We start from the raw sequence: 26,092 nt of genomic DNA, 5'->3' as shown, positions 1-26,092 counted from the left end.
AATTAATAAAAAAGAAGCTACTAGGCTAAGCCTACTAATGTCACTTTAATAGTAATTATACTGTTTAGGTGATCATTTAGGTTTTAAAACCTAAACACTCATGGACACTCATGTGGATACCTTTTGAAAAACAAAAGTCGGTTGGAACAATACACGGTTAAAGTTTAAGGTTGATTTTTTAATGGTGCATAAATTCATGGGCAGTCAAAAAATATTCAGGACACTGGGTGGAGACTGGGGAGGAGCCCCATAGAGTAGAAAAGACAAAGCCCTGTGGAAGCTCGTCAGTTAGTTGTCTCAATAGTATGTTTGGCCTGTATTTCTGGTGTTGGCTAAATAAATGCACCCTGCTGCACACTACTGTCAACAGAAGACCAATTTAGCCTCTTTGTCTCCTGATTGTACAGCTACCGTGGATAAAACTTAACTATTTTTTTTACTTAGCTAGCGAACCTTGACTTCTGTGGGGTCGATAAACGGTGAAATTGGTTCAGCTTTCCTTTGCTCTCCTCTCAGTATGTGCTCAGTCACAGGGATATTACTCAGCCAATGCTACACGCTCACAGTGTGACGATACCCTCTTGAAGCCACTTGAATTGAGGCTAAACAGAACAAAAGACACAGCTGAATATGATTGATTTAAATTTAATAAACAGAAAATAAACAAGCATAACAATAACAAAACTCTAATTCAACTTGGAACTTTTTTTTCTCCGAACTTTGTTAACAGAATATGATCCAGTTAACAACAGTATCCACTTTGATTTTTCACTTTTTTTCCCCCTTCAAATAAATTAAATCAACAGCAAAACCAAAATAAAAATACTATTAGAGGGCAGCCAATTACCATCACAGGCTCAGCACTACTAAACTCTCTGACCAACAAATTAAACAAAGATCAAGTTCCCAATACAAAGTGCCACAAACAGAGGAGAAAACGTGAGAATATCCCAACATTGAGCACCATGCAAACACAAACTACAGGTCATTTTAAACAATAACTGCAGAAAATAAAGTCCTACTAGTGAAAGCATTCATAAGAGCTTGAATAAGGGCAAGTGGACTTCTTCTCTCCAGTTGCCCTTATCCAAGTTCCTTTGATTACCATGAGCCAGAAGACTGAAACTCTTCATCAACATAGTGAAAGCATTGCTTTGTAGAAGGTGAGAGAGTGACGTAGGAAGTGCTCCTGCTCCATACACACCAGCAGATCTTTCAGCATCACCCGAGTCACTCTTTGAACACCCTGCCTGGGCAGCAGGGACACCTAACACACACACACACACACACACACACACACACACACACACACACACACACACACACACACACACACACACACACACACACAGTGTCAGCCAAAAAATATTTATATGTGCAAATCTGTTTTGTGTACTAAGGCTAAAACGTGCAGTAAGTTGGTGATTTACTCCATTTTCACTGAGATTATGGAAATTCAAAGCTCCAGTGAAGTGTGTCCCTAAGTTTGATATCACTGAATTTAACTCTGGCCACAAATTTAAAAAATGGCTGCCCTATGCACAAAAAGGTCATGTAATTTAGCATTTATTAGTGCTTCAGCCTATATGGCATACAAAGCTCTGTCCAGCCTTCATCTGTGAACAGCAGGGGAAACCCTTCAATTTAAAAAGTATGTTGTGCATCATCTAAAATGTCCAAATGAATAAGATATGATTATAAATACTACTAAAATTAAGTTACAATTTTGTTTTTGTAATAATAATCGTATACAATGTACAGTAAGCCTTGGTACCTCCGGTGCAAAAGCTATGATACTGATAGCTTATTAATTTAACACACTGTGACACCATGTGTTTCTAGTCACTGATTAATCTACTTAAAGTGTAACTGTTGATGGCTCTGGACAGTGCGAGGCTGTCTTGGCTGACATATCTTTGAGGTCGTATGGAGGTCAGGACAACACCTGTAAAGTGGTAGACAGGGGTGGTGGACCTCGTTTTTAAGAAAGTGAATCGGAGAGTGCGTTCCAAGAATAGGGCAATCACGCTACTCATCATCCCTGGGAAAGTTTATTTCGGGGTGTAAGGATGTCCCGACTGACTGTTGACACTTGGATCCAGGAAGAGCGGTGGGATTTTTGACCAGGTCGTGGAACAAAGGACCAGATCGTTATGTCCCTGAGCGGGTGACACCTGGAGATTCCATTGTTCTTCTGGGGTACTTCAATTCCCATGAGGGCAATGATGGAGTGACCTGGAGAGGTGTGATTAAGAGGAACGGCCTCCCTGATCGGATGCCAGCAGTGAGGGAAGCCGTCAAACTGAAAAAGGAGATGCTGATGCCTCTGGACATGGTGGGGCTGTCTTGGCTGACTTGCCTCTTCAATATCACATGGGTTTGGGACGATGCCTGTGGGGTGGCAGACTAGGTGGTAGTTCCCATTTTTAAGAAAGGGGACTGGACAGTGTTGTAACTGCAGGGGGAAATCACACTGCTCAGCCTCCCTGGGAAAGTTTACTCTAGGGTGCTGAAGAGAAGGCTCCAACCAATTGTGGAACCACGGATTCAGGAGGAGCAGTGTGGTTTTTGCCCATCTCGTGGAACAGTGGACCTTTATCTACCTTTACCAAATCTTTACCCTTGCAGAGTTACTGAGGAGGTCATGGAAGTTTGACCATCCAGTCTACAAGTATTGTGTACTTGGTGAATGGTTACGACCGCCGTGTTCCCTAAGGGATTCCGTGGGGGATGCTGTAGTAGTATGGGGTACTGCAATCACTTCTGTAAGTTATTTGGTCGTTGTATAACCAAAGCAAGAGCTGTATCATTCTTGGCACTAGGTATAGTTCATTTATGGGGCATGTTGGATGCCAGGGAGAGTGGCTGTGCTCGGCCTCAGAGGTAGGCTGAGGAGCTCAGTCATCCGGAGGGAACTTGGAGTTGCTGGTGCTCCTCTGCATCAAAAGGAGCCAGTTAAGGTGGCTCAGGCATCTAGTTAGGATGCCTCCTGGTCGCCTTTCTTTAGAGGTTTTCCTGGCACGTCCGGGAAAACTGGGAGAAGGCCCCGGGGCAGAAGGCAAACACACTGGAGGGATTAAATTTATATCCATTCTGGCCAGGGAATGCCTTGGGATCCCCCAGGAGGAGCTGGAGAGGCTGTTTGGGTTTCTCTCCTGAATCTTTTGCGTCTGCGATGTGACCTTGTATAAGCAGAAGCCAGTGGCTGGATGGATGGACTTTTAAAGGTGACTATATGTCACAATAGTTATAAATCTGTTCATGGTAATCAGTTTTAACAGAGAGGAGGCAGGTGACTACTCTAAACCCTTTCCTTCCATCTGAGATCAGTTGTACAGCTGAGCAACCAAGTAAATGTAACTTTGGACACAAATATTAATAAATAAGCCCTAAGGCATGTTATGTTGTAGAAGAAAGCATCAAGCTTGAGAGCTCAGATCAGTACACACAGCCAACCAAGTTCATTCTACCACAGTCTCCACAACATTTTCATGCAGAAAGAAGACTATAAAGTCTCAAAGTTGAGAAAGATAACTTACACAGGTAATTCAAAATGAACAAAGAGAACAAATAGAAAGGGTCCACAGTTTGCACCTTGTTCAAAAGCCAAAGTAGTCAGAGGTATGGTACAAAATACGCCAATGTCATTCTGAATGAAAATCTATTCTGACACTAAAGGGTTCACATTAGTTAACAGGAAAACTAATCCTGCGTGTGGTTTGCTGCTAAGATTTTACATGATAAGCAATGCAATCTTTCCAGATGTAAAAGATGGCAGTTAAATAAGCACTTAGGCACTCCCAGACCATCAGAGATGCAGGCTTTTGAAATGAGCACTGATAATGTGCCAGATAGTTGCTCTCCTATTTTGTTTGGGCGACGCAGTGTCCGTGATTTTCCAAAGACAATTTTCCGAATTTCAATTAATCTGACCACAGAACCATTTTGCCTCATTCAATCTTAAAAGAGATTTGGCCCATTCTGTTCTAGAATGGCACTGCGCCAGTGGTAGTCAGCTGCATTAGCTCTGGACAAATTGTCCTTCTCTTTATATTCTTGAGATTTTATAATAAGATTTTTTTTTTAGGTAAAACAGTGATTTCCTTTTTTTAAATTAATTAATTAATTGTTATTTTTATTTTATTTATTTATTTTTATTAAATCGGTTGGCTTGTGTCCCGTTGAAATGATTTCTGCTGGTAAGTTTGGCACCTTTCTACATGTAACATAATGCATAAACATACCAGCAAGTGACTGAGCTTTTAAAAGCCTAAGTAATGTCTAAAATAAAACATCAAGTCAAGAGGATTTGAAGAGGAGACATCTAGAATGCAGAAGAAAATAATGGAGAGAAAGCAATACGAAATTTAAAAAAAATTCCCTTTAAACAGGAATATAGTGAAGCTTTCAGAATCTGCAGGCAGACTAAACAGCGGAGTTCACCTGTGCTAGCTTCCGATAATGTGTGTGATATGATCAGCACTTGTTGTCAAACTACTCCAATTCATTCGTGGCAATCTCTGCAGATCTCTTTTTCTGGTGCACTTTAACATTATTGTGGACAATTTTTGAAAGTTTTCTGCACACAACTGGTCCTCTGGCCATGTTCACTTATGAGAAACTGCCTCTCAAAGGTTCTCCATTTACATCCAATCATGTTGATAACCTGTTGCCAATTAACTTAATTGCAAAATGTTCCTCCAGCAGTTTCCTTTTTCGTACCAATTTCTTTTTACCACTTTTCAAGCCAATTGTTGCACCCATCCCAACATTTCCAAAATGTTTGGCTGTTCTGAAATTAGAGCTGAGCTAATATTTTCCATTCCATTAGATAGTGGAGTCCAGAGTTCAAACTAGACACGGCGAAGCAGCTTTTAGCTGTTATGCTGCACACAACTGGAACAAACTACCAGCAGAACTGAAATCAGCCCCAACTGTAAGCACTTTTAAATCCAGGTTAAAAACATTTCCCTGTTGGTGTGCTTATGGTTGAGTTCCTTTAAATAATTTTAAAGCATAATGCTATAAATCCTCTTAATTGTTTTACATTTTTCTTTTTTCCCCCTCTTTTTTGACTGTTTTAATTTTTATTCTATTTTTTTATTCTCTTTAAATTGCTTGTTTTTAATGCTGCTTTATGCTGTTCTTTTAAATGCATTGTCTTTATGTTAAAGCACATCGAGTTGCCTGTGATATGAAATGCGCTATATAAATAAAGATGCCTTGCCTTACACAGGAAACATATTCACTTTCAACATCTGTGGAATAATACTCTCCACACAGAAGTTACTGTTACTCACTAAGCCATGGCATTGATATGACTGGGGTCTCAAAGCATCCCCGCAGCTCATCTTCAGCCCCGGCTTCTGCCATCAGACCTCTGGAGCTGGTTCAGAAAGCTGCTGCCCGTCTGGTGTTCAACCTCCCCGAGTTCTCCCACACGACTCCCCTTCTCCGTTCTCTACACTGGCTCCCCGTAGCTGCAGCATCCAGTTTAAGACTCTGGTGCCTGCCTACAGGGCAGTGGAAGGAACAGCTCCTTCATACCTCCAGGCTATGGTCAAGCCCTACACCCCCGCCCGACCACTTCGCTCCGCGGCCTCCAGGCGCCCGGCTGCCCCGTCACTCAGCGGTCCCTGCGCACCATCCACACGGTCACGGCTTTTCTCTGTTCTGGCACCCCGATGGTGGAACGATCTCCCGACTGATGTCAGGACAGCTGAGTCGCTGCCTATCTTTGGCCGCAGGCTGAAAACCCATCTCTTCAGGAAACACTACCCTGATCCGCCCTCTTAGGACACCACCTGCTTCGTCCTAGTTCCTTACACACTTATTTGTTTCCTAAATTGTCTTTGTCTTCCCATTTGTCTAGGTACCTAACTTACCGCACTTACTCTAGCACCAGTTATGCTCTTAGCTGTTTGGTTTTGGAAGGAAATGCACTTATGATTTCTTGTGACCTTATTGTAAGTCGCTTTGGATAAAAGCGTCTGCAAAATGACCGTAATGTAATGTAATGTAGTATAAAATCTTTTGATACTACGATGATTGATATAACAGCTTCTATAAAATGTCATAAGTACGTACTTGGTGTATAGTGAGCTTTTTGTGTAATATTATTTAGTACTGCAGACCCACATCACAGCAAATTGTTAAGTGAGTTTGGATTCTTGTCGCAGAGCGGCCATTTTTTCCTAAGACCTAAGGAATTTTTCCCACCACATCATCTTAAACCTTTGATGCTTTCCAGTATGTTTTCCCTTACCCTAAAATGTGCTTAGGAAGAGACAATGGAAGTCAATTTCTTTTTAACTACTCAACCATACCCAAAGTATAGTAGAGGAGCACCGTGAATGTAAGAGAAGGGAAACAGAGGAAGGAGACAACCAGATCCATTTGACAAAGAAGTTCAAAGACAAAAGCAAAAAAGAGCATTCTCATCATTAATCCTAGAGCCTGCAGTACTATGGCTTAAAGTATCAAAGATACAATGAGCAAATCTAGCAATTTCACAAATGTAAATTATAGCAAGCTGTATGCCTTGCATCCACTTGAAAAACAGAAATATAGTTTCGCCTGTTTTTTCTAACTCTTCATTCATTAAATAACACCTAAACTTCCAATCTTGAAATTTCAAGATCTATCGCTCTGTAACTGAAATGTCCTGGTATTTTGTGAAATACCATCTGAAATTGTTTTGTTGCAGTCTGTTGTGTAAAGATTTTGAGGCGATGTGATTTTCATGAATGTTTTGGTAATATTTGGGTTTATATTAATTATTCTTTGATCTGGAGGCTGTTTCAGATGTTTCTTAACCAATTCAGACAATACAAACCATACATATAGTAATTAAGAAGACTCCTGAAATGTATTCACATTTTAATAGCTATTCCTTACCAGGAATAGACCAGGCATTTATGTAATTAGGTGTTTGACAGGCTGAACTACTAACCTGATTTTCAATCTGATCCATGGGTCTCTTCTTGCGAGGCCCAATGGCAGCCAAAGCAGTGAGGTTAGCCTCTCTGTGCTGCAACTGTGCTTCCTCTATTTGTTGTAACTGTGAAAATAGGAAAATTACATAACCAGTATAATAATTACACAACACTATATTTCTGTTCTCAAACAGAGTTTTTATAATATGTTGGCAAAAAAAACCCAAAAAACATATACTTGTGTTCTTAGATCAGTTTTTCAGACCAGCTTTTATTGAATAAAATTTTCTGACATTTCTGTTAAAAGACTCTTCAATCCTACAAATCATTCCAGCATAAAAGGTACCTAATAAAAGGAATGAGACTGTGTTGTGTCTACACATGAGAAAAAATAGTATCGTTAGGCACTTAAACCTACAAATTAAGGAGGACTGGGCAAAAAAAATGTTATTGTTTAATTCAACTTTGTGGTTAAGGACCATTTCTTTAAAAAAAAAAAAAAAAAAAAAATCATGTTTCTCTTTAACTTCCATTGCTGCCGCTCCCTCTGAGCTAGTAGTTCAAGCATTGAGTAAAAGGGGGAAAAATATCAGAGACTTTATTTTCTGGCAGCATCACCCATATTGTTCCATTACCCAGCCTGACAAAAATGCTAAAGAAACCAAAGTTCAACAGACGTAAAAATGGATTTCAAGCTTTAACAAAATGATTCCCAAAGAGCTATTAGCCTAACACTGTACACCCTAGTGAGGTGTGCAGTGTGTCCTGACAAAAAAAAAGAAAAACAGAAACTGGACAAGTGACATACTCTTTCTTAAGAAATCAAAAAACATTCAACAAAGACCTGACACAGGACCCAAGAGATACATCTGGACCCTTCTCTGACTGTTCACTGGAGAATCATCAGAAATGGGCTCCATGGAAGGGTGGCTGTCAAGAAGCCGTTCTTAAGGAAGGGAACCAGGGAGAAAAGGCTGAGCTGTGCCAAATGACACAAGACTGAAAATCAGTGGCAACAGGTCTGATGGAGGGATGAATCCTCCCCAGAGCCCGGACCTCAACATTATTGAAGCAGTGTGGGATCATCTTGGCAGAGAACGGAACAAAAGGCAGCCCACATCCAAAGAAGAGCTTTGGGATGTCCTTCAAGAAGCCTGGAGAACTATTCCTGAAGAATGTCAATAAAAATGGTGTAGTAACCAAAAACGTGTGTAGGGGTTATAGCAGTGAGGCATCTAATTAAACATTTGTCAGGAAAAACATCTGGGGATGCACAGCTGGGAGTTGGATTGGAGTATAAGAAGCAAATACAAGCCAGGTGAGGTTTTTCTCCCTTCTTTAAAAGTTACATTGCTACCACTGCCTGTCATGTCTTCCACACTTTTCAGTCTTCTGCCTGAAAACATTGTATACACTTTCCAATCACTAAATAAACAATTAGCTTGGAAAAAAAGCGATTTCAAAAGTCCAGCGCAGCTGTTTTTTTTTTTCTTGTGCATCTTTATTATTCATCATTTTCGTCAAATGATCTGCTTTGAAAATTGTTGCTATGGGCCCCTTCTTGTCTCAAGCCTAGTTTCAACCAATTAGCATTCAACCTAAGCGTAGCGGCATCTTTGAGGGCTATGCACCTTTATGTTTTACGAGGCACTGAATAAATATCCAGAAATCCTTACCCTGCGTGTGGTGAGAGGAACGCAGAAAAACATCAGGATAATGATCAGGAGAATGAATATGCCTGTTGCTGCTCTAAAAAGTACTAGATGTTTCTCATTGAAACTCAAATCACTCGGTTTTTCTTGAATGAAAAAAACATCAAGTCATAGAATTTTGTTTATTGCCAAACTTTAAATCCACACGTTTGACTAAGCCGATAGAGAACAAGAGCAGAATGAAAGACATACACACCTCTTTGGCTCTCTGCACGAGCTGCTGAAGCTGTGGATCCTCAGTGTGGGAGCGGCTCTGTGATGAGAGACACACGTGCAGTAAGCATACAGACCCTCGAGGCTCCAAATCTTGAATAGAAATGTATGTGCCAAGGCTGTATAGAGATTTAGCATGCAGAGATAAGACTCCCAAGTTCTTAAGGTTTACTGTAACTATGAAGTGACAGGTTCTGGAAGGGAGAAGTATAAACCGTTCATTTACAGGACTTCCAATTCATTTTTACAGGACTGATTATCACTTTCTCAGACAGCCATTCCGAATATTGACAAATATTTCAGTCCTCTAAAGTGCCAGTTTAACCCCCCCATCCTGATGTCCTGCATAATATGAAATATACTACACTGGCACTAATAAGAACTATGTCAATTTAAGCAGGACTGAGGGTTGAGGGAGCACAGAGATTATAAACAGCAGATTCCTGCATCAGACACATTCATCCTGTTGCTGTTACTCTATGTTACTCTGTCATCATTTTAAATATAGAATCCCTGTAAAGCAGGCACACTTCAACAGAACATGCAATTGGTTGAGTGCATCACCTCCTCATAATGCTGCCCCCCCCCCCGGTCACTCAGGTCAGTGGAGCAGCTTCTCCTGGATGTGCTGAGGACGGCTCAGAGAGGAGAGGACAGAGAGGACGGGTCAGAGAGGACCGCTCAGAGAGGACGGCTCAGAGAGGACGGCTCAGAGAGGACGGCTCAGAGAGGACGGCTCAGAGAGGACGGCTCAGAGAGGACGGCTCAGAGAGGACCGCTCAGAGAGGACCGCTCAGAGAGGACAGAGAGGGGAGGACAGAGAGGACGGCTCAGAGAGGACGGCTCAGAGAGGACGGCTCAGAGAGGACCGCTCAGAGAGGACCGCTCAGAGAGGACCGCTCAGAGAGGACGGCTCAGAGAGGACGGAGAGGACGGCTAAGAGAGGACCGCTCAGAGAGGACCGCTCAGAGAGGACAGAGAGGAGAGGACAGAGAGGACGGCTCAGAGAGGACCGCTCAGAGAGGACAGAGAGGAGAGGACAGAGAGGACGGCTCAGAGAGGACGGCTCAGAGAGGACGGCTCAGAGAGGACGGCTCAGAGAGGACGGCTCGGAGAGGACGGCTAAGAGAGGACCGCTCAGAGAGGACCGCTCAGAGAGGACAGAGAGGAGAGGACAGAGAGGACGGCTCAGAGAGGACCGCTCAGAGAGGACAGAGAGGAGAGGACAGAGAGGACGGCTCAGAGAGGACAGAGAGGAGAGGACAGAGAGGACGGCTCAGAGAGGACCGCTCAGAGAGGACAGAGAGGAGAGGACAGAGAGGACGGCTCAGAGAGGACGGCTCAGAGAGGACGGCTCAGAGAGGACGGCTCAGAGAGGACGGCTCAGAGAGGACGGCTCAGAGAGGACGGCTCAGAGAGGACATATTTTTAAATCTGTCCTTTTTTCATTGGCCTTTGACCAAGATGAGAGGGCTCATTTCATTTGTCTCATATCGTCTTTTCTGTGTTCTCTGTGTTCATTTTTTGTATCCATGTGTTCTTAAAGCTTTGTGTACCATTTGTTCAGCACTTTGGTCAGTTGCTGCTGTTTTTAAAGTGCTTTATAAATAAAGTTGGCTCGGCTGCCTTCAACATTTCCAATATTTTTACAGCATTACAAAGGCTGACGTTTGCAGCAAACGACTTGACTAATCTACTGGTTATTCCATCAATTACTCGAGTAATTGGATATGTTCTTTCCTGGAGTCTATTTCAACTAACATGCCTACCGATATAGCAATATTCAAAATGCTAATGCGAAATGTAAGCTTTTGTTTGCTCCGCTCGGTGGACTGGATGCGTTACTGTGGGATTTCAGCGGCGATGCATTGACTTTGTGCTATTGTCTTAGACTAATTTGATATTACAATATACGGACTGTTATTTTTTCGCTTTGCCTTTGTTTGAAATGCTCACAGACTTTAGACATTTTTCTCCTGATTATGCTCCATGTTGTCCTCCTTCACGCCATCAAATCAATTCTGCTTTTAATCAATGCATCTTTTCTCGTTTTTTTCCAATGAGGAGAGAGCGAACGCAGCCGAGTGGCGCCGCCAACACGAAAAGAGCTGCACCTCGCATCTTATTCAAAGTGCTTCGCCTTTTCCCAGCAACCACGGAAGAACGTCTTTTCTCCACGTCTGTCTGACAAGTCATCCAGCTTAGTTTAGAGAGAGATAACCACACCAAAGGAAGAACATCCCATTTGTGGGAACAGATTGGCAGGTGAATTAATATTAAATATTGCTTGAATGTAGGTGACAGCAGAGCTCACACAGACTCCCCAAGGCTCATCGTCCCCCTGGAGATACTCGGTCCTGTGAAAGGAGTCCTACTGAAAACTCTCCCATGTGTAACCTAATAAAATAATAACCTAATAAAAGTAAAAGTAGCCTAGCTCTTGCACAAGATGATCCTACTCTGTTTATCGCCGACAGATTGTGCCGTGCATTCAAGATTCAACAGTTTTATTTGTCACATACACAATCATACACAGTACAATGTGCAGTGACATTTTTCCTTGTCCTGCTACCATGAAAATAAGAATTAGAATTCAATATGAATAATTTAGGAGCCCTAAATAGTCACAGACAATTTAAAAATGTCTCCGTTTAAAGTGTCAGTGTATAAAATAAAGCGTCATGCATAACTATTACAGCCGTGAGACAGATGCATCAGACTGATGATATGAAGTCAGTCGATAGGGAAATAAAATTCGGTAACCAAAGCGTATCCTGACAAATAAATAATAAGAAGCACGTGTGACGTGTTGTCCAAATAATGCTGTCAGAAATACAAACTGAGCTGCGTCCCGGTGGCTTTTAACAAAGCTTGCTGCACACCTGCACCAGCAGGCAGTGCTTCCCTGCTGGTGCATTGAGGATCTTTTTGAGTTACGTGAAGAATCATTTCAGCCCGACAGGCCCAAAATTTGTTGTGTGTCTGTGTGCACAAGCCATTTTATGCCACTGCTTGAGCACATATACATCTGTTGTATGCATTGTTTTATAATTTTAAATCCCTGATCAGATCAGTCAGATATGTTGCAACAGTGGTGGTACCATGTGGTATTTCTTTCTGTTATTTATTGCCCCAAGGCTCTGCTTACTTTGGCCAAACGGAGTAGTGTCTCTCTCTCCTCTTCATCTTTCTTTCTCTTCTTCAGTCTCTCACTTTCCTCCAAGAAGCGAAGCTGAGAGCGGACGTCACTCATTTTAATGTGCCACCGATCCTCCTGTTGTCGACACAGGTGACAATATTTACATACACTTTACATATAGAATGCATTGCCATATTTATATGTAGAAATAGTTCATATAAACACATACAATTCTCCCAGCTTAGGTCACGGCTGTTGTTGCCTTCCCCTCCAACATCCCTTACTATTTTTTTGACCCTCTCATGTTCCTTCTGGTTGATATTGCTCTCACTTGTAATTGCTACATCTATCACTGCTACCTTCTTTTGTTTGTCTACCACCACAAGTCCAGGCAATATGTTCAGGATCAAAATGATGATTACTATACCGTCAGGGGTGCTTTGCGATGCGCTGCCATTACAGTCACCTTCTCTAACAGTCCACGAAGACACTCTTGAGTTGCATGAGAAACCAAAGCTACCACCTCTGGACCAACATCAGTTACACCAAGCACCTGTCCTAAGAGAGGATGCGCAAACATAAATCATCTGGTGAAAACCTCAGAAGTGTACGCGTAGACATTTCAGCTTAGCCTGGTGGGGAATTGATTCAAATACACAGTTCTGTATAATAGTCTTGACATTCTCCTCAGTTTATATGGAGCCAGACTTTTTTCAAGGTTACAGCAACAAACGACTAAAGAATAGCACACAGTGCTGGAAAATATAAAGATGCAGAGTATAAAAAATATATAATAATTAACAAAACAAGCCAAAAAGGCAAGGTTAACAATTTGAAAGGCAAAAAAAAATATTTCTACGCCAACAATGTGATTTACTTTATCACACATCATCATAATCCCCATATTATGCGATCCGAGCTTTAGCCACTTAGAGCAAATAAAGCCTTGCTGTAGCACTGTAGGTGTCTCCAGTACTGCATTTTGCCATGGCAACGCACAGATTAAAAGAGGTGATAATAGTAGCAACTATTCTATCAGTGCTGTTTAATCTATGTGTAGCACCAGAAAAAGGGGCTATATGTAGGGAATTATGAATACAAACACAATGTACCAGCCGCATGTAACATATTTGAGGCCAATGACCCTCAGACGTCTGGCACTCTTTATTCAGTTAATTTGGGCCATCTTTAAACTAGCCCTTTTTAATCTTGGCCATATAAACAGACTATCACTGTTTGGATGCCGTCGTGTTGACATAATTGTTCCAGACATACTGTAGAAGCAGCTGCCAGGGTACTAAATACCAGCTTTGTGCTACTTTCTGCGACAGAAGGTGCATTCAGGACAGGCCTCAGGCCTAAATGACACACACAGAATCCTAAGGTGAAAGCAGTTCCAGCCTTGGTGCATCAGTACCAGTAAACAGATTAAATGATGCCTCGTTGTGCATTCTAAAACAATGTCTAATGTGACCAGCTAGCAGTAATACAGTCATATTAACAAAGACATCACTGATTAAATGTGAAATGAAAGGCAGAGCCACAAAACTATGTTGGAGTAGGACTCCAGTACCCGTGTGGAGTATTCGGACGAGCATCGGTTGTGGTGAGAGAAACAGTTGATCGTGGCATGACTGCACTACTGAACCCACTGCAGTTGTCAAAATCCGAGCATTCTCCTCTCTGAGGTTGACTCCAGCCATAGATGCGACATCATTAATATCATCATCTTCTCTGGGAAACAAAGGCAGAGCTATATTTGTGAAGACAATTACAGACTGCGCACTTCCTGACTCTTTACACCAACATCAGCTAACACAGCTGAAAGCCTGCAAATGCTGCAAATTTGTGCTCAAAGGTCAAAACTTTATGGAATACTTGTAGGATCCTGAACTTTCTTTGAAGATAAATTTCGTAGAACGAGATGGATCCTGAGCAATGGCGTTCTTCACAGAAAAAGCCCCTATAAAAAGAAGACATTTCCCATTATCAAAGTCCTGTACAAAAGTTTCCTGTACATTTATCCCCACCATGTTTCAAATTTTACCTACAAATCCTACTTTAAAGGCTTGTTGAAAGTATTTGACTGCATACAACTGTAGGAATGATTTTGACTTGAAAGCTGTAGATTTTTGAAAAATCTTTCTGTGAACATTAAGTGATGTATGAAAAATGCTGAACTCAACAGTGCAACCACACAGTAGCATAATGATAGCATAAAGGTCAGATGTAGAAAACAACGTCTACAATAAACATACTCTGGTCCTCTCCAGCTTTTACAATGAGATAAATACAACTTCAGATTAAAGGCAACGCACATTACACCATGTCATTATTTATACTAATTAACAAAATCTGAATCAAAATTCAGAAGCAATGTGTGGAAAAACAAAGTACTTCTTTACTGCTTCCATTTGGAATTAAGAGTTTAAGTCCAAGCCAGGTACTGTTCAAAGTAATTACTGACTATAAAATTAAAAAAAATTCAATATATGGAATTCATTCTGCATCAGATATGGACTTCAAAATAGAATAATGATGTTGGAATTTGGAATTTAACGAGCATTACCTGGAAGGTGCTTTCCGGACTGCACCACTGTGTATTTTGGGGTGGGTCCCTTAGAAAGGTACTTTCTGGACTGGGCTAATGTCATCAACGCAGGTCTTAGAGCCACTCCTTGTATCTGCTGGACACCATGCATTTTTAAATCCAATTAAACAGACTATATTCTCTGAAAAAAAACACAACACTAGCTCAGCATTTCTACTTGACCTTAACATTCCAGCCTTCTGATAACAGATTCTTTGTATTTTGGCTCAATTTCAATTCCACCGCTGGGCCATAACTCTCGCTTTTACATAAGTAAGGTACTCCTTTCTTTTGTGGGGATTAAGCAGCAATGGCGTCAAAGAATATAGGGATAAATGACTATTACTCTTTGCTTCCTAAAAGAAAAATACACCATAGCTCTGAGAAATGGAAGGTTGTGGCCATGTGGTTGGGCCGAGGGGGGAAATTGGGGTTAGCTCTGGATCAATCAAGGCAAGCGTGACAAAGACAACAAACAACTTCAGTCTGAGATACTTCTCTTTTCTTTTCATACCCTTCATTTAAATCTGGAAATTAATCAAGGAGGCCTCATAACAATGTAGTCAAGCTGTTCGGTGCATCTGAATAGACCTGATACACATGGAGAATAAGGCTGGCTAATTCAGAGGGAGTCTTTTCAGAACTGCAAAAGCCAAATGTGCCGAGCACAGAGCAGGAATGAACGAACGCTGCCTCATTACAGGCAACCCCAAACTGCTGAAATGATGGCCAGAGTCTTTAGTACTTGTGCAATCAGTTTCTCAAAGTATTCTGCAGGTAGGTCATTCCAATTTAACTGGGAGACATACGTGCCGAAGAGGTCAGGATTCTCCTGGAGTGTTTCAGTACTACCCTGTGACCCCATGTATAAACCATACGATGTTCTAATAAGGTTACGCCTGTTTCCACACAAAGTTCAGCATGTAGAAAAATGAAGGTGGCGTGAGAATGAGCAGTCCTGAACATATGTGGACCATTGCCGACTCTGCTATTCACTTCGCCACAACTATGGCTGCCAGTAATCTGAGCAGCTCTCTCTGGTCAAATGACTGAGAGGTTAGAAGAACAGATCAATCTCTCCAGACAGGACTTCCCCCTTCCAAATGCGGCTGCTAGTAATTGTTAGCAGTATATGTAAAATAATTCAGAGAAAATAAATAGCTGCTAATCTTAGCTTTGGCATGCATTTTAAATCACTTTCTTCAGTGAACAACTTCCATCTCCAATTAAAACATTCCAATATCTCATTGCAAATGGTTTTCATAGTCTAGTCATTCTTAGTCTTATTCTATGACTACGACCCAGTCGGTGCTCAGGGCACAGCGGGTCCATCTGGAAGTGAACAGCCAGCGCTCATGGAGACGCTGGGTACTCTCTGAATGTCCCCCTCTCCTTCTTTCTCTGACTCTGCTTGACTTGGGTGGGCTTGTGGTTCCATCTCCCTGGTATCAGACTCCCTCATTTCTACTTAATAATCTATGACAATAATTATCATTACATTGTGTTACTGTGCAAAGATTATTTTACTGTAAAACAGAAGTCGGCCTCTCTTCTTCAGCCCCTGATTTTCTGCACGTCAGGCTGCGTCAGCCACATTGCTTTCTTGACATTGACAGCAGTTTCTGCATTATGTAATACTTCTGATGTTGACAAATCAGATGTTTCTAACATCTCCAGATCACATTTCCTTGTACTGAAACATTTACTGCTCACCACACCTCAGTACCAGATATCCTGGGGTTACCTTTTGGCAGGTCTTCAGGATTTGTCCTGAGCCAGGAATGTACTGCTTGGTGTTGGAGGAGAGTGTTGTTGGGGTGCGGGTGGAAGCTGAAGCCTGCTGGATAAATAACTGGGGGTCTGCAGTCAGCGAACGCACTGCAGGAAGACTTTTCTGGTAGCAATAAGGAGATGATGAGAGGAAAGAGAAGAAATCAGCCAAATACCAGGGTACGCCTACAACATTAAGCTAGGAGTTATGGAATGATAGGAGTGCCACTAAGAATCTGTTTCTGTAAAACAATAAGAAATTGTTTCTACATGTGAATCATTGCATGTCTTTCAAATCTTTCCATTTCCATTTCGTCCAGCGTCCCAACTTCTTTGGAATTGCAGCTGGATGAGGGAGGATGCAAAAGACCACAAGCTGCCCTTTCTGAACTGTGCTGTGTGCATTGAAGAGGCTGGAAGTGTTAACACTGAGAACAGAACAACAGCGACTTTCTCCACTCGTCGTCGTCAAAACTGTTCAGAGCATTGGATCAAAACACCAACCCTTGTGGTCTTGCCATCTTCCACACTCTTCTTGCAGACACATGTGTGTTCAGAGCCATGACAGCTAAACGTCTTCGTCGATGCTGTTCGCGTTCTTCTGCTTCAAATTGTCGATGGATTTCCTCAACTTGGACATTATAGTGCTCTTGTATTCTCCGCATATGTTCTTCGGCGGCATCCCACGTTGTGACCATCCACATCCCGTGAAATAACATCTCCATGAACTGCATATACACTTGCGTGACCGAACAAACAGCTAGCAACAAAAACAAGTCCTCAAGGTGTCCCGCCATCGTTGGTTTGAAAAATTTGATGCAGACAGGTGTATTTAGGCCTACTTCCGACGCATGGGTTGTGCCTACGTCTTTGTACACGCCCAGCATTTTATGTGTTTCGTGTGGCGCTCTGCCACTAGGCAACGCCCCCGGAACTCGGCTTCAGGCGGCACGGATCCCCTAATACGCTAAGCGTTCACATTGCTCGACGCGGGACGAAGTGGCAATTTGGACCCGCTAAGGTAGCGGGTCTCAGTGTGAAAACAGCTAGAGAAACTCAGAAGGAATCTTCAACATAAACCTGACATTCAAACCCAAGAACACCCTCAGACAGAGACTGCTTCACCCAAAGGACAAAACACCCAAACACAGACTGGGTGGTGCTGTGTATGCAGCGCAGCGCAGCGAGGAGTGTGCAGACCTCTCTCTAGGAGAGACCAAACAACAGCTCCAGAAGAACATGGCAAAGCATAGGAGCCCCACCTCCAGACTCAGGCAAAGGGACACTCTGAGGACAGTGATGTCCACATTCTGGACAGAGAAGACAGATGGTTTTAGAGAGGAGTCAAGGAAGCCATCTCTGTTAAACCATCTTTGAACAGAGGAGGTGGCCTCAGGTATCACCACCTACATGCAGCATTGTCTCTCCTTTGGTCAGGGGGTTCAGTGACACGTGTGACTGGAACGACCCTCTCTGCGTATAAGCTGATACTCCCCACCATCTAATTCAGAACTGAAGAAGCCTTTCAGATGAGAAGTGAAACGTCCTCAAGATCCAAGAACAAGTCCAGTTGCCATTTTTCAAGCTCTTAGAAAAGAATTCAGGGGTGTCACCAGACTTTTGCATGTTATTGTCATAAAAACAGTCATAGCTAAGCACAGTCCAGTTCTGTTCAGGATCAGGTTCATACACTTTGGTGAAAGTAGATCATTCATACGGGAATAATTAAATATCTAACAGGTTGGCCAGAGAGCTGATACTTTACAGGCTTTTCAGACAGCTGAGGAGTCTGTAAAAGATATGTGTTGTTCAATTTCTAGTCACCTTCAGAAATGGCACCAAGCAGGGCTGTGGAGTTGACTTCAACTCATCATAGAGTTCTTCTGTAAACTCCTCTGCTTCCATCTTCCCTTCCTGCAGGTTACAATCACTATAAATACTTCATGTGAAAATAAAAACTCAAAGTTTCAAATGGACAGAAATGTGCAACAGGACAAACAACCATAGTCCATTTACTAACTAGTATAAAAATATATTGTCTATTTTGCAGAAAAGTTCATTTTCTTTAAATCTTCCATTATGCTGACAGATCAAAGTGTAGAGAAATGTGTGAGCTCCATCACTGCCATGCTACCCAGGCTTTAAACTATCATGTGTGTACAACATTTAATGTTCTGTAGAAATTCAAAGATACAACAGTAATTCCACTAAGCTAACAGGTTCCTGTGATGAGAAGAATGAAAGTACCAGCAGACTCCTGACCAGCCCTCTGACATTGTTAGCCATGTTGGCAGACCTGGAGTCACTAGAAGCCAGCTTGATCAGAGTTACGAGGAAGTTCTTACACTTTTTCACACTTTCCAGAGTCTCCTGTTGATGAAATGAGGGGGGGGGGGGGCAGGCACATATGTGTTGAAATATTAAAACTTGAAACATTTATAAGGATGCCCCCCTACCCAACTGCTCTGAAAACCACACGAAGACAACAACTGTGCATGCTGGGTAATGCATGTTAAAGGGATAATCCGGAGTAAAATGCACTTTAGGTCAATTTACGGGATGTTGAGAGTACATACGTTGAGTTGACATCAAAATCATTTAATTCTGATGTGTTTTGAGAATTTTGATTTGACCGTTTTCAGCCAAAAGTCGTTAGCCTGGAGGAGAGTGGGGCATATGGTATCGCCGCTACAAAATGCTATTTTTACACCTCTTCTACAGCTCCAAACAACATAACACTTACGTGGTAGTGAGTAGAGGGTCCCTAAATCCAAACCGAAGTGTCCCGAGGTCTTCATGTGGTCGGATAGAGAGTCCGGAATGAATTTAATCAAGCCAGTATCTTTCCGGAAATGCTCCTGCTGCAGCTGGCATCTTCAGCGTAAAGTCCGTATAGTAGAGAGCCGAGTGTGGAGTAACACGCTCTGGAAATTCACAATTTCGTTGCCGTTTTTTTTTTTTTTTACAAACATAGTCCAGTATTTCTTTCGAAAGCCAGGATGGGAACAAACACGCACCATAACTCTAAAAGTTTGCTCCGCTGTTTGTTCAACAATCTGCTCACACACCTCTCCTTCTTCTGTGATGGTCACTCCAGTCACGCAAAAGACGTCTTCCGTAAACAGGAGGCTAGGTCACGCGAGACGTAAGGTCACGTGACATTTTATAAAATTCCAACCTGTTAGTAAGCTAGGCTTTGCTGTTGCATACAACTTCATTTCACTTTCGAAAGAAATACTGGACTATGTTTGTAAAAAAACAAAAAAAAAAACAAACAAAAAAAAAAAAAAACGGCAACGAAATTGTGAATTTCCAGAGCGTGTTACTCCACACTCGGCTCTCTACTATACGGACTTTACGCTGAAGATGCCAGCTGCAGCAGCAACATTTCCGGAAAGATACTGGCTTGATTAAATTCATTCTGGACTCTCTATCCGACCACATGAAGACCTCGGGACACTTCTGTTTGGATTTAGGGACCCACTACCACGTAAGTGTTATGTTGTTTGGAGCTGTAGAAGAGGTGTAAAAATAGCGTTTTGTAGCGGCGATACCATATGCCCCACTCTCCTCCAGGCTAACGACTTTTGGCTGAAAACGGTCAAATCAAAATTCTCAAAACACATCAGAATTAAATGATTTTGATGTCAACTCAACGTATGTACTCCCAACATCCCGTAAATTGACCTAAAGTGCATTTTACTCCGGAATATCCCTTTAATGTTATTCTATTTGACAAATCAACACATGGAATAAATAAATCACAGATAAATATGATCAGTTCAGCAGGGAGACTTCCACAAATGGATTGTATTAGATAATGTCAGATTTCCGAAGTACCGACACTGATAAAATACACAGATTTTCACTAGTCACAGAAGACTTGCTCTTATGCCATTTGTTTTTTCACCAACTTTAAATTCTACCTGCAAAACAGATGACACTTTTGTTGGTCTGTCCCATGTTGTTTCACTAAGGACAACCGTTTTAAAATGGGATTCGGAATTATTTTCCTATCCAGAGTGAATATACAAGCCAGAGGTGGGAATGACTCACCTGACTGAAGGTCCTTGGTGGCTCCTTCTGGGTGTCTGTTGGGGCAGCCTGAGTGTGAGAATGGCTCCCTCGTTCGGACACAGCGCTGATGTTCTGAACCACAGCTGGTCTGGGAGCAACCCCAATCACCTGAACGGAATGGAAGCTTTCACCCAAAACCATAAACATGGGGTGAGAAAAGATATTCACCTTTACAGTTATAGGCATGCACACACCAATAACAGCTTCTGCGGCGTGATACAAAGAAGACTGCCTTAAACTGTGCCTGAATGTGGCACGAGGAGGCAGAGACAACAAAGCCACTAAAGGATGGAAGTAGGACCTGTCAGCATGTGTACTCTGACCATATGACTGGAACACCCTGGAACTTCATGAACTAACACAATTAATACATTTGGACAAATGAAGCTCCTGGTAACAAGCAGCCGCACCATAAGCCCAAACTGTGATGCTGCTCATGTGTTGTTAGGAAGCAGCCTGGAACAGCAACAGTGATAAAGTAGGTTTTTTTAACAAACCCTCAGCTGTAGTTTTCACACACACGCACACACGCACACACACACACACACACACACACACACACACAACAACCCTAAAGACCTGAGATGTTCACGAGTGGTGGCAGGTGAGTACAAAATGTCTGTAACATTTTCTCCAGACCTCTTGTTCTTTTAACTGTGGAAAAAGTCCACACACTCTCCTGAACATCTCCTGTGTTTGTGTGCGATACTGGCTCATTACACAAGCTACCAGCGACTGCACTGTCCACATACCTCACTACACTGACTGAATGCAGAGGTTCTATTTTAAGAACTGAAGAAGCCTTAAGGATGAGTGGTGAATGTCTTCAAGAACCAAGAAAAAGGAAGTCCAGTTCAAACTCTTTTGATTCTATTTTAAGACATCATATTACTGCGCTTCTTGCAGTTACCTCCACATTATTTCAAGAATACATAAACAGAATTATTCCGCTTCTTTACTTGAAATGTAGGGAAACCAACACAGTTCATGACCAGCTGTCTGATCATGCACTGCTATGCAGATTAACACAAGTGCTGTCACTATCAAACCTGTAATTCAATTCAATTTATTTATATAGCGCCAAATTACAAAAAATATCATCTCAAGGCACTTCAATAATATAGTCCAATTCAAGCCAATTGGAGTTCAGTTCATTGTAATCATAATTAATTTCAAAATAATCCAATTCATTCAAACAGAGCCAATTCAAACTCCCTTTTAACAGGAAGAAACCTCTGACAGAACCAGACTGAGGAAGGGTGGCCATCCGCCTCAACCAGCTGGGGTTTGAGAGGAAAGAAAAGAGACAGCATTTTGGATCAGCTGGGGAATTTTCAGAGAATATGTGGGACAGCCCAATGATAAAGAATTACAGTAGTCCAATCCTGAAGTAACAAATGCATGGAACAGTTTTTCTGCATCACTCTGAGACAGGATGTTCCTGATTTTAACAATATTACGAAGGTGAAAGAAGGCAGTCCTAGTAACCTGTTTTATATGCGAGTCAAATGATAAATTCTGGTCAAAAATAATTCCAAGGTTCCTCACTGTAGGACTAGAAGCCAAGGAAATACCATCTAGAGTAATTATATAACTGGACAATTTCTCCCTGAAGCCCTCAGGTCCAAAGATAACGACTTCAGTTTGTTGAGTTTAGAAGCAGAAAGTTCTGAGTCATCCAGGTCTTTATGTCTTTAAGACATGCTTGTAGTCTGACCAACCTATTGGGTTCTGGTTTCATAGATAAGTACAGCTGAGTATCATCAGCATAGCAATGGACATTTATGCTATGCTGTCTAATAATGTTACCTAATGGAAGCATGTATAAAGTGAAAAGAATCAGTCCAAGCACAGAACTCTGGGGAACTCCATGACTTACTCTGGTGTGTGAGGAAGATTCTTCATTTACAAGAACAAACTGAAATCTATCAGATAAATATGACTTAAACCAGCCTAATGCAGTTTCTTTAATCCCAATAACATGTTCAAGTCTCTGTAATAAGATACTGTGATCGACCGTATCAAATGCAGCACTGAGATCCAACAGGACAAGCACAGACACAAGTCCGCTATCAGAGGCTAAGAGGAGATCATTGGTAACTTTCACCAGTGCTGTTTCTGTGCTATGATGCACTCTGAATCCTGACTGAAACTCTTCAAACAGATTATTTCTGTGGAAATGATTATAAAGTTCAGCTACAACTATTTTTTCAAGAACTTTAGACATAAAAGGGAGATCGTCACAAACATCTGATCATTTTGATATGACTGCATATTCATTTTCATTCCCGTTTGAAGAAAGCTGGGTCAAACTGGGTCAAAGACATGACTCATCCATTCTCATGGTCCTGCCGTGGTTAAGTTACTGAGCTTGAAGAGAATCCATTTAAGTGTCTCTCTGTAACCACTGGCAATGACAGATGAAGTTTTATCATTACATTTGAATCGAAACAAGTAATATCTCTGATTTGAAGTTCATGTTTGATAGTATATCCTCAGCAGCAGTTGTTTACCAGGGGTACATACAGCTATGAAAGAACCCAGGACAGATAACACCAACACTGTAGGATCTACTGACTCTTAACCGTCAATGACTTGATGAGTCTTTACCACAGCCTTCTTCTGGACTGGTGCTGGCTGGAAAGTGGAAGGGGCTGCCATCCTGATCACTGTTACCTTCTCATTACTTTTACTTCCAGCGACTGTGGATACCTGAATTGCACACAGTCACAGTTAAAACCACAGAATCTGTAAAAATGTTTGTTTGCTTTTTGTAATAAAATCAACGTAAATGAAAAACAGGAGCATACACACCTGTCGGCTCAGCATTCTGGGTGCTTGACCACTAACAACTCTTGATCCCTGTTGAGCCTGTGCCAAAGCCTGCTGAGATATCAGCACAAGCTGACCACTGTCACTGCGGATCAGTATCATACCTGCCACAAGTGAGAATTCAAAATCACTAACAAGTTAATGACCATTGATCGTCTTCCCTGACAAGACAGAGTTGCCTGGGATGCGTGTGTGCAAAAAGGCAGAAATGAGCATCCAAACTTTTTGTCACATATAGCTGTGTGTATGTGTAGTTCTCTTTTACAAATCTCAATCACTGACAAACTATATGCACATGAATTGACCTGATTTCCACTTCCATTTGTAGCCTTGAGTGGACGCAGACATTCCACTAATTCATTATTTCCATATCAAAGTCATTGTTAATACCACATATAAATTAACATGACAATGAAACAGTAAAAAAGAAGCACAGTTCTACCAAATATGAAACCATATTTCATAGGCAAACAATATACACAGACAAACTAGAACCCAGGTAAAGGACTTGGTGAGTGAAGCTGATCACGTACACTTTTGTGTATTACATGTAGTAGCTTTTGTGGTAACTTATTCATAAGTAACATGTAATTTATGGACAGGTACTGTTACTTAAAAAACATTCACATTAAAGACTGCGGTTATTATGTACAGATTATAAAAACCAACAGAATAAACTACCATAGCTATGCAGATGACACGCAGATATATATTACAATGTCACCAGGAGACCGAGGCCCTGTACAGGCCCTTGGTAAATGCATTGAGGAGATTAATGACTGGATGTGCCACAACTTTCTCCAGCTAAACAAAAACAAAACTGAGGTAATTGTTTTTGGAGCCAAAGAGAAACGATTACAGGTCACCACAGAACTTCAATCTATACACCTAGAAACTACCAACCAGGCCAGAAATCTGGGTGCAATGATGGACTCAGACCTAAATTTGGAAAAACACATTAGGGCAGTAACAAAGTCAGCCTACTATCACCTTAAGAATATATCATGGTTAAAAGATCAGATGTGTCAGCAGGACCTGGAAAAACTAGTCCATGCATTCATCTTTAGTCGGCTTGACTACTGTAACAGCATCTTTACAGGTCTACCTAAAAAGTCAGTTAGACAACTGCAGCTTATTCAGAACTCTGCTGCTCGAGTCCTCACTAAGACCAAAAAAGTGGACCACATCAGTCCAGCTCTGAGGTCATTACAGCTGAAACACTCAGTGTATTTAAGTCCAGGTTGAAGACACACCTATTTTCAGCTGCATTTGAATAAAGCTCCAAATCTGAAGCTTGAGTTTCAAAACTTAATCACATTTTAACTCCTGATTTTATCTGATTTGATCTATTGTTCTTCTTTCTTTCTTTTTTATTTAAGATTTAAATCCTGCTTTTTATTTCTACTGTTTTAATGTCTCTGTAAAGCACTTTGAATCGCCTTGTTTTTGAATTCTGCTATACAAATAAACTTGCCTTGCCTTGTTATGACTTTTGAAAGCACTTAATACAAAATGCATTCTGACTCAACTGACAGCTTGTATTCATCAATGAAAGTATAGCAATGTGGTTATATATATGCTTACTTCAGGATGCATCCTTAGATACACTGAATCGTGAAGTGGAAGAGTGACAAAGGTTTAACATGCAGCAGACTGAATCTATGGACATGTAGAAAATATCAGCAATGAAGACAGTTATGTCATTGGTCTGCTGCAACTCACCCGGCGGTATCTGGATATTAGCAGGTAGCTGTGGGGAAGCAGCCTGCGGCAGTGCAGGGGCAGGTGGCTGTGGAGCTGCTGATCTGGGCACAGTTATCACCACTGTCCTTCCTGAGGTTGTGACCTGACTCACAGCTTGTTTTGCTACCTGCTGGTTGGCAATACTCACTCTTCCAGGGGTTGCTGCCGTCTTTGCAACCAACATGACAGAGGAATGGGAAGTGAGAGGCCCTGGAACTGCAGAGGAGGTGTGCTGGTGCTCCTGAATACTCGGAATAACTTTACAAAGACCAGTAACCGATTCGCTCCTCGAGTTACTTGCAGCAGTAGATGGGGGGTTGACAGCAGTTTTGGCCCCACATTTGGCTGGCACTTGTATTATCCTGACCTGAGTAGCTGATTCCCCATTCCCATCCAATGCTCCACTGGAGTCAAGCTTTTGGGCATCTTTAACCACCTTATTTGTGGCCATCTGAAAGGAAAGTGGGATTAATATCACACAATTGGTCATTTATGTAATGAAAACAAAAGACGAAAAGCATTAACAATGTTGTGCTAAAAAAAAAAAAAGAAGAAGAGGTGCAATCCACCAAAAGAATGATTCCTTTAAAAGAAGTACTTGTCCATCATGAGTCTCGTACTTTGTGTGATGCAATCAGCAGTTTACTTGAGACGTTTAAATACTTTAGCTCGACTTCGCAATATTCACACTTTACAATATATAAAATCAAACTATACGAGCTACAGACGTTATCAACAAGGTTTACTGCAGAAAACTTCCAAGTAATTATTTTTTTACAATTTCACACAATAAACAAGTTAGCAAAACCAAATTGGACGTTCTTCAAAGGAAATAACTTTCAGTGGGGGGGAAACACGAATAAAATGTGTTACCTTTATATGTACACTGCTGCCAAATGTCCAAAGAGTTTATAGTTGGTTTATACAAATTACTGCCACATCCATAATTCTCATAATTCAAATTCTTCGCGTGCATTCCTTGTTAGCATAGGTTAGCATACTACTCCACGACCTTCAGTGGGACGTGTGCTGCATTTAAGGCACACGGGAAAGAAGAGCTTACCAATAAAAAAAAAAAACA

At 41.6% G+C, this 26,092-nt stretch overlaps 1 protein-coding gene across 1 annotated transcript; it reads right to left on the bottom strand.

Annotated features, from left to right (window-relative positions):
* Positions 1 to 1,132: 1,132 nt before the first annotated feature.
* On the bottom strand, positions 1,133 to 25,462 carry LOC142400927 (transcription initiation factor TFIID subunit 4-like). The gene is made up of 15 exons (XM_075486171.1): positions 24,991 to 25,462; positions 23,251 to 23,372; positions 23,032 to 23,148; positions 20,416 to 20,544; positions 18,607 to 18,729; positions 18,184 to 18,273; positions 16,330 to 16,483; positions 14,569 to 14,691; positions 13,878 to 13,962; positions 13,573 to 13,733; positions 12,427 to 12,557; positions 12,009 to 12,134; positions 8,844 to 8,900; positions 6,953 to 7,060; positions 1,133 to 1,267 (listed from the first exon to the last, which is right to left on the bottom strand). Exons 1-15 carry the CDS (start codon positions 25,460 to 25,462, stop codon positions 1,133 to 1,135), a joined length of 2,133 nt encoding a protein of 710 aa, XP_075342286.1.
* Positions 25,463 to 26,092: the final 630 nt, after the last annotated feature.

The sequence above is a fragment of the Odontesthes bonariensis genome, chromosome 15 (assembly GCF_027942865.1).
Source record: "Odontesthes bonariensis isolate fOdoBon6 chromosome 15, fOdoBon6.hap1, whole genome shotgun sequence".
NCBI classification, from domain to species: Eukaryota; Metazoa; Chordata; class Actinopteri; order Atheriniformes; family Atherinopsidae; genus Odontesthes; species Odontesthes bonariensis.
The sequence above is the reverse complement of the archived record's forward strand: the minus strand, read 5'-3'. Positions and strand labels throughout refer to the sequence as shown.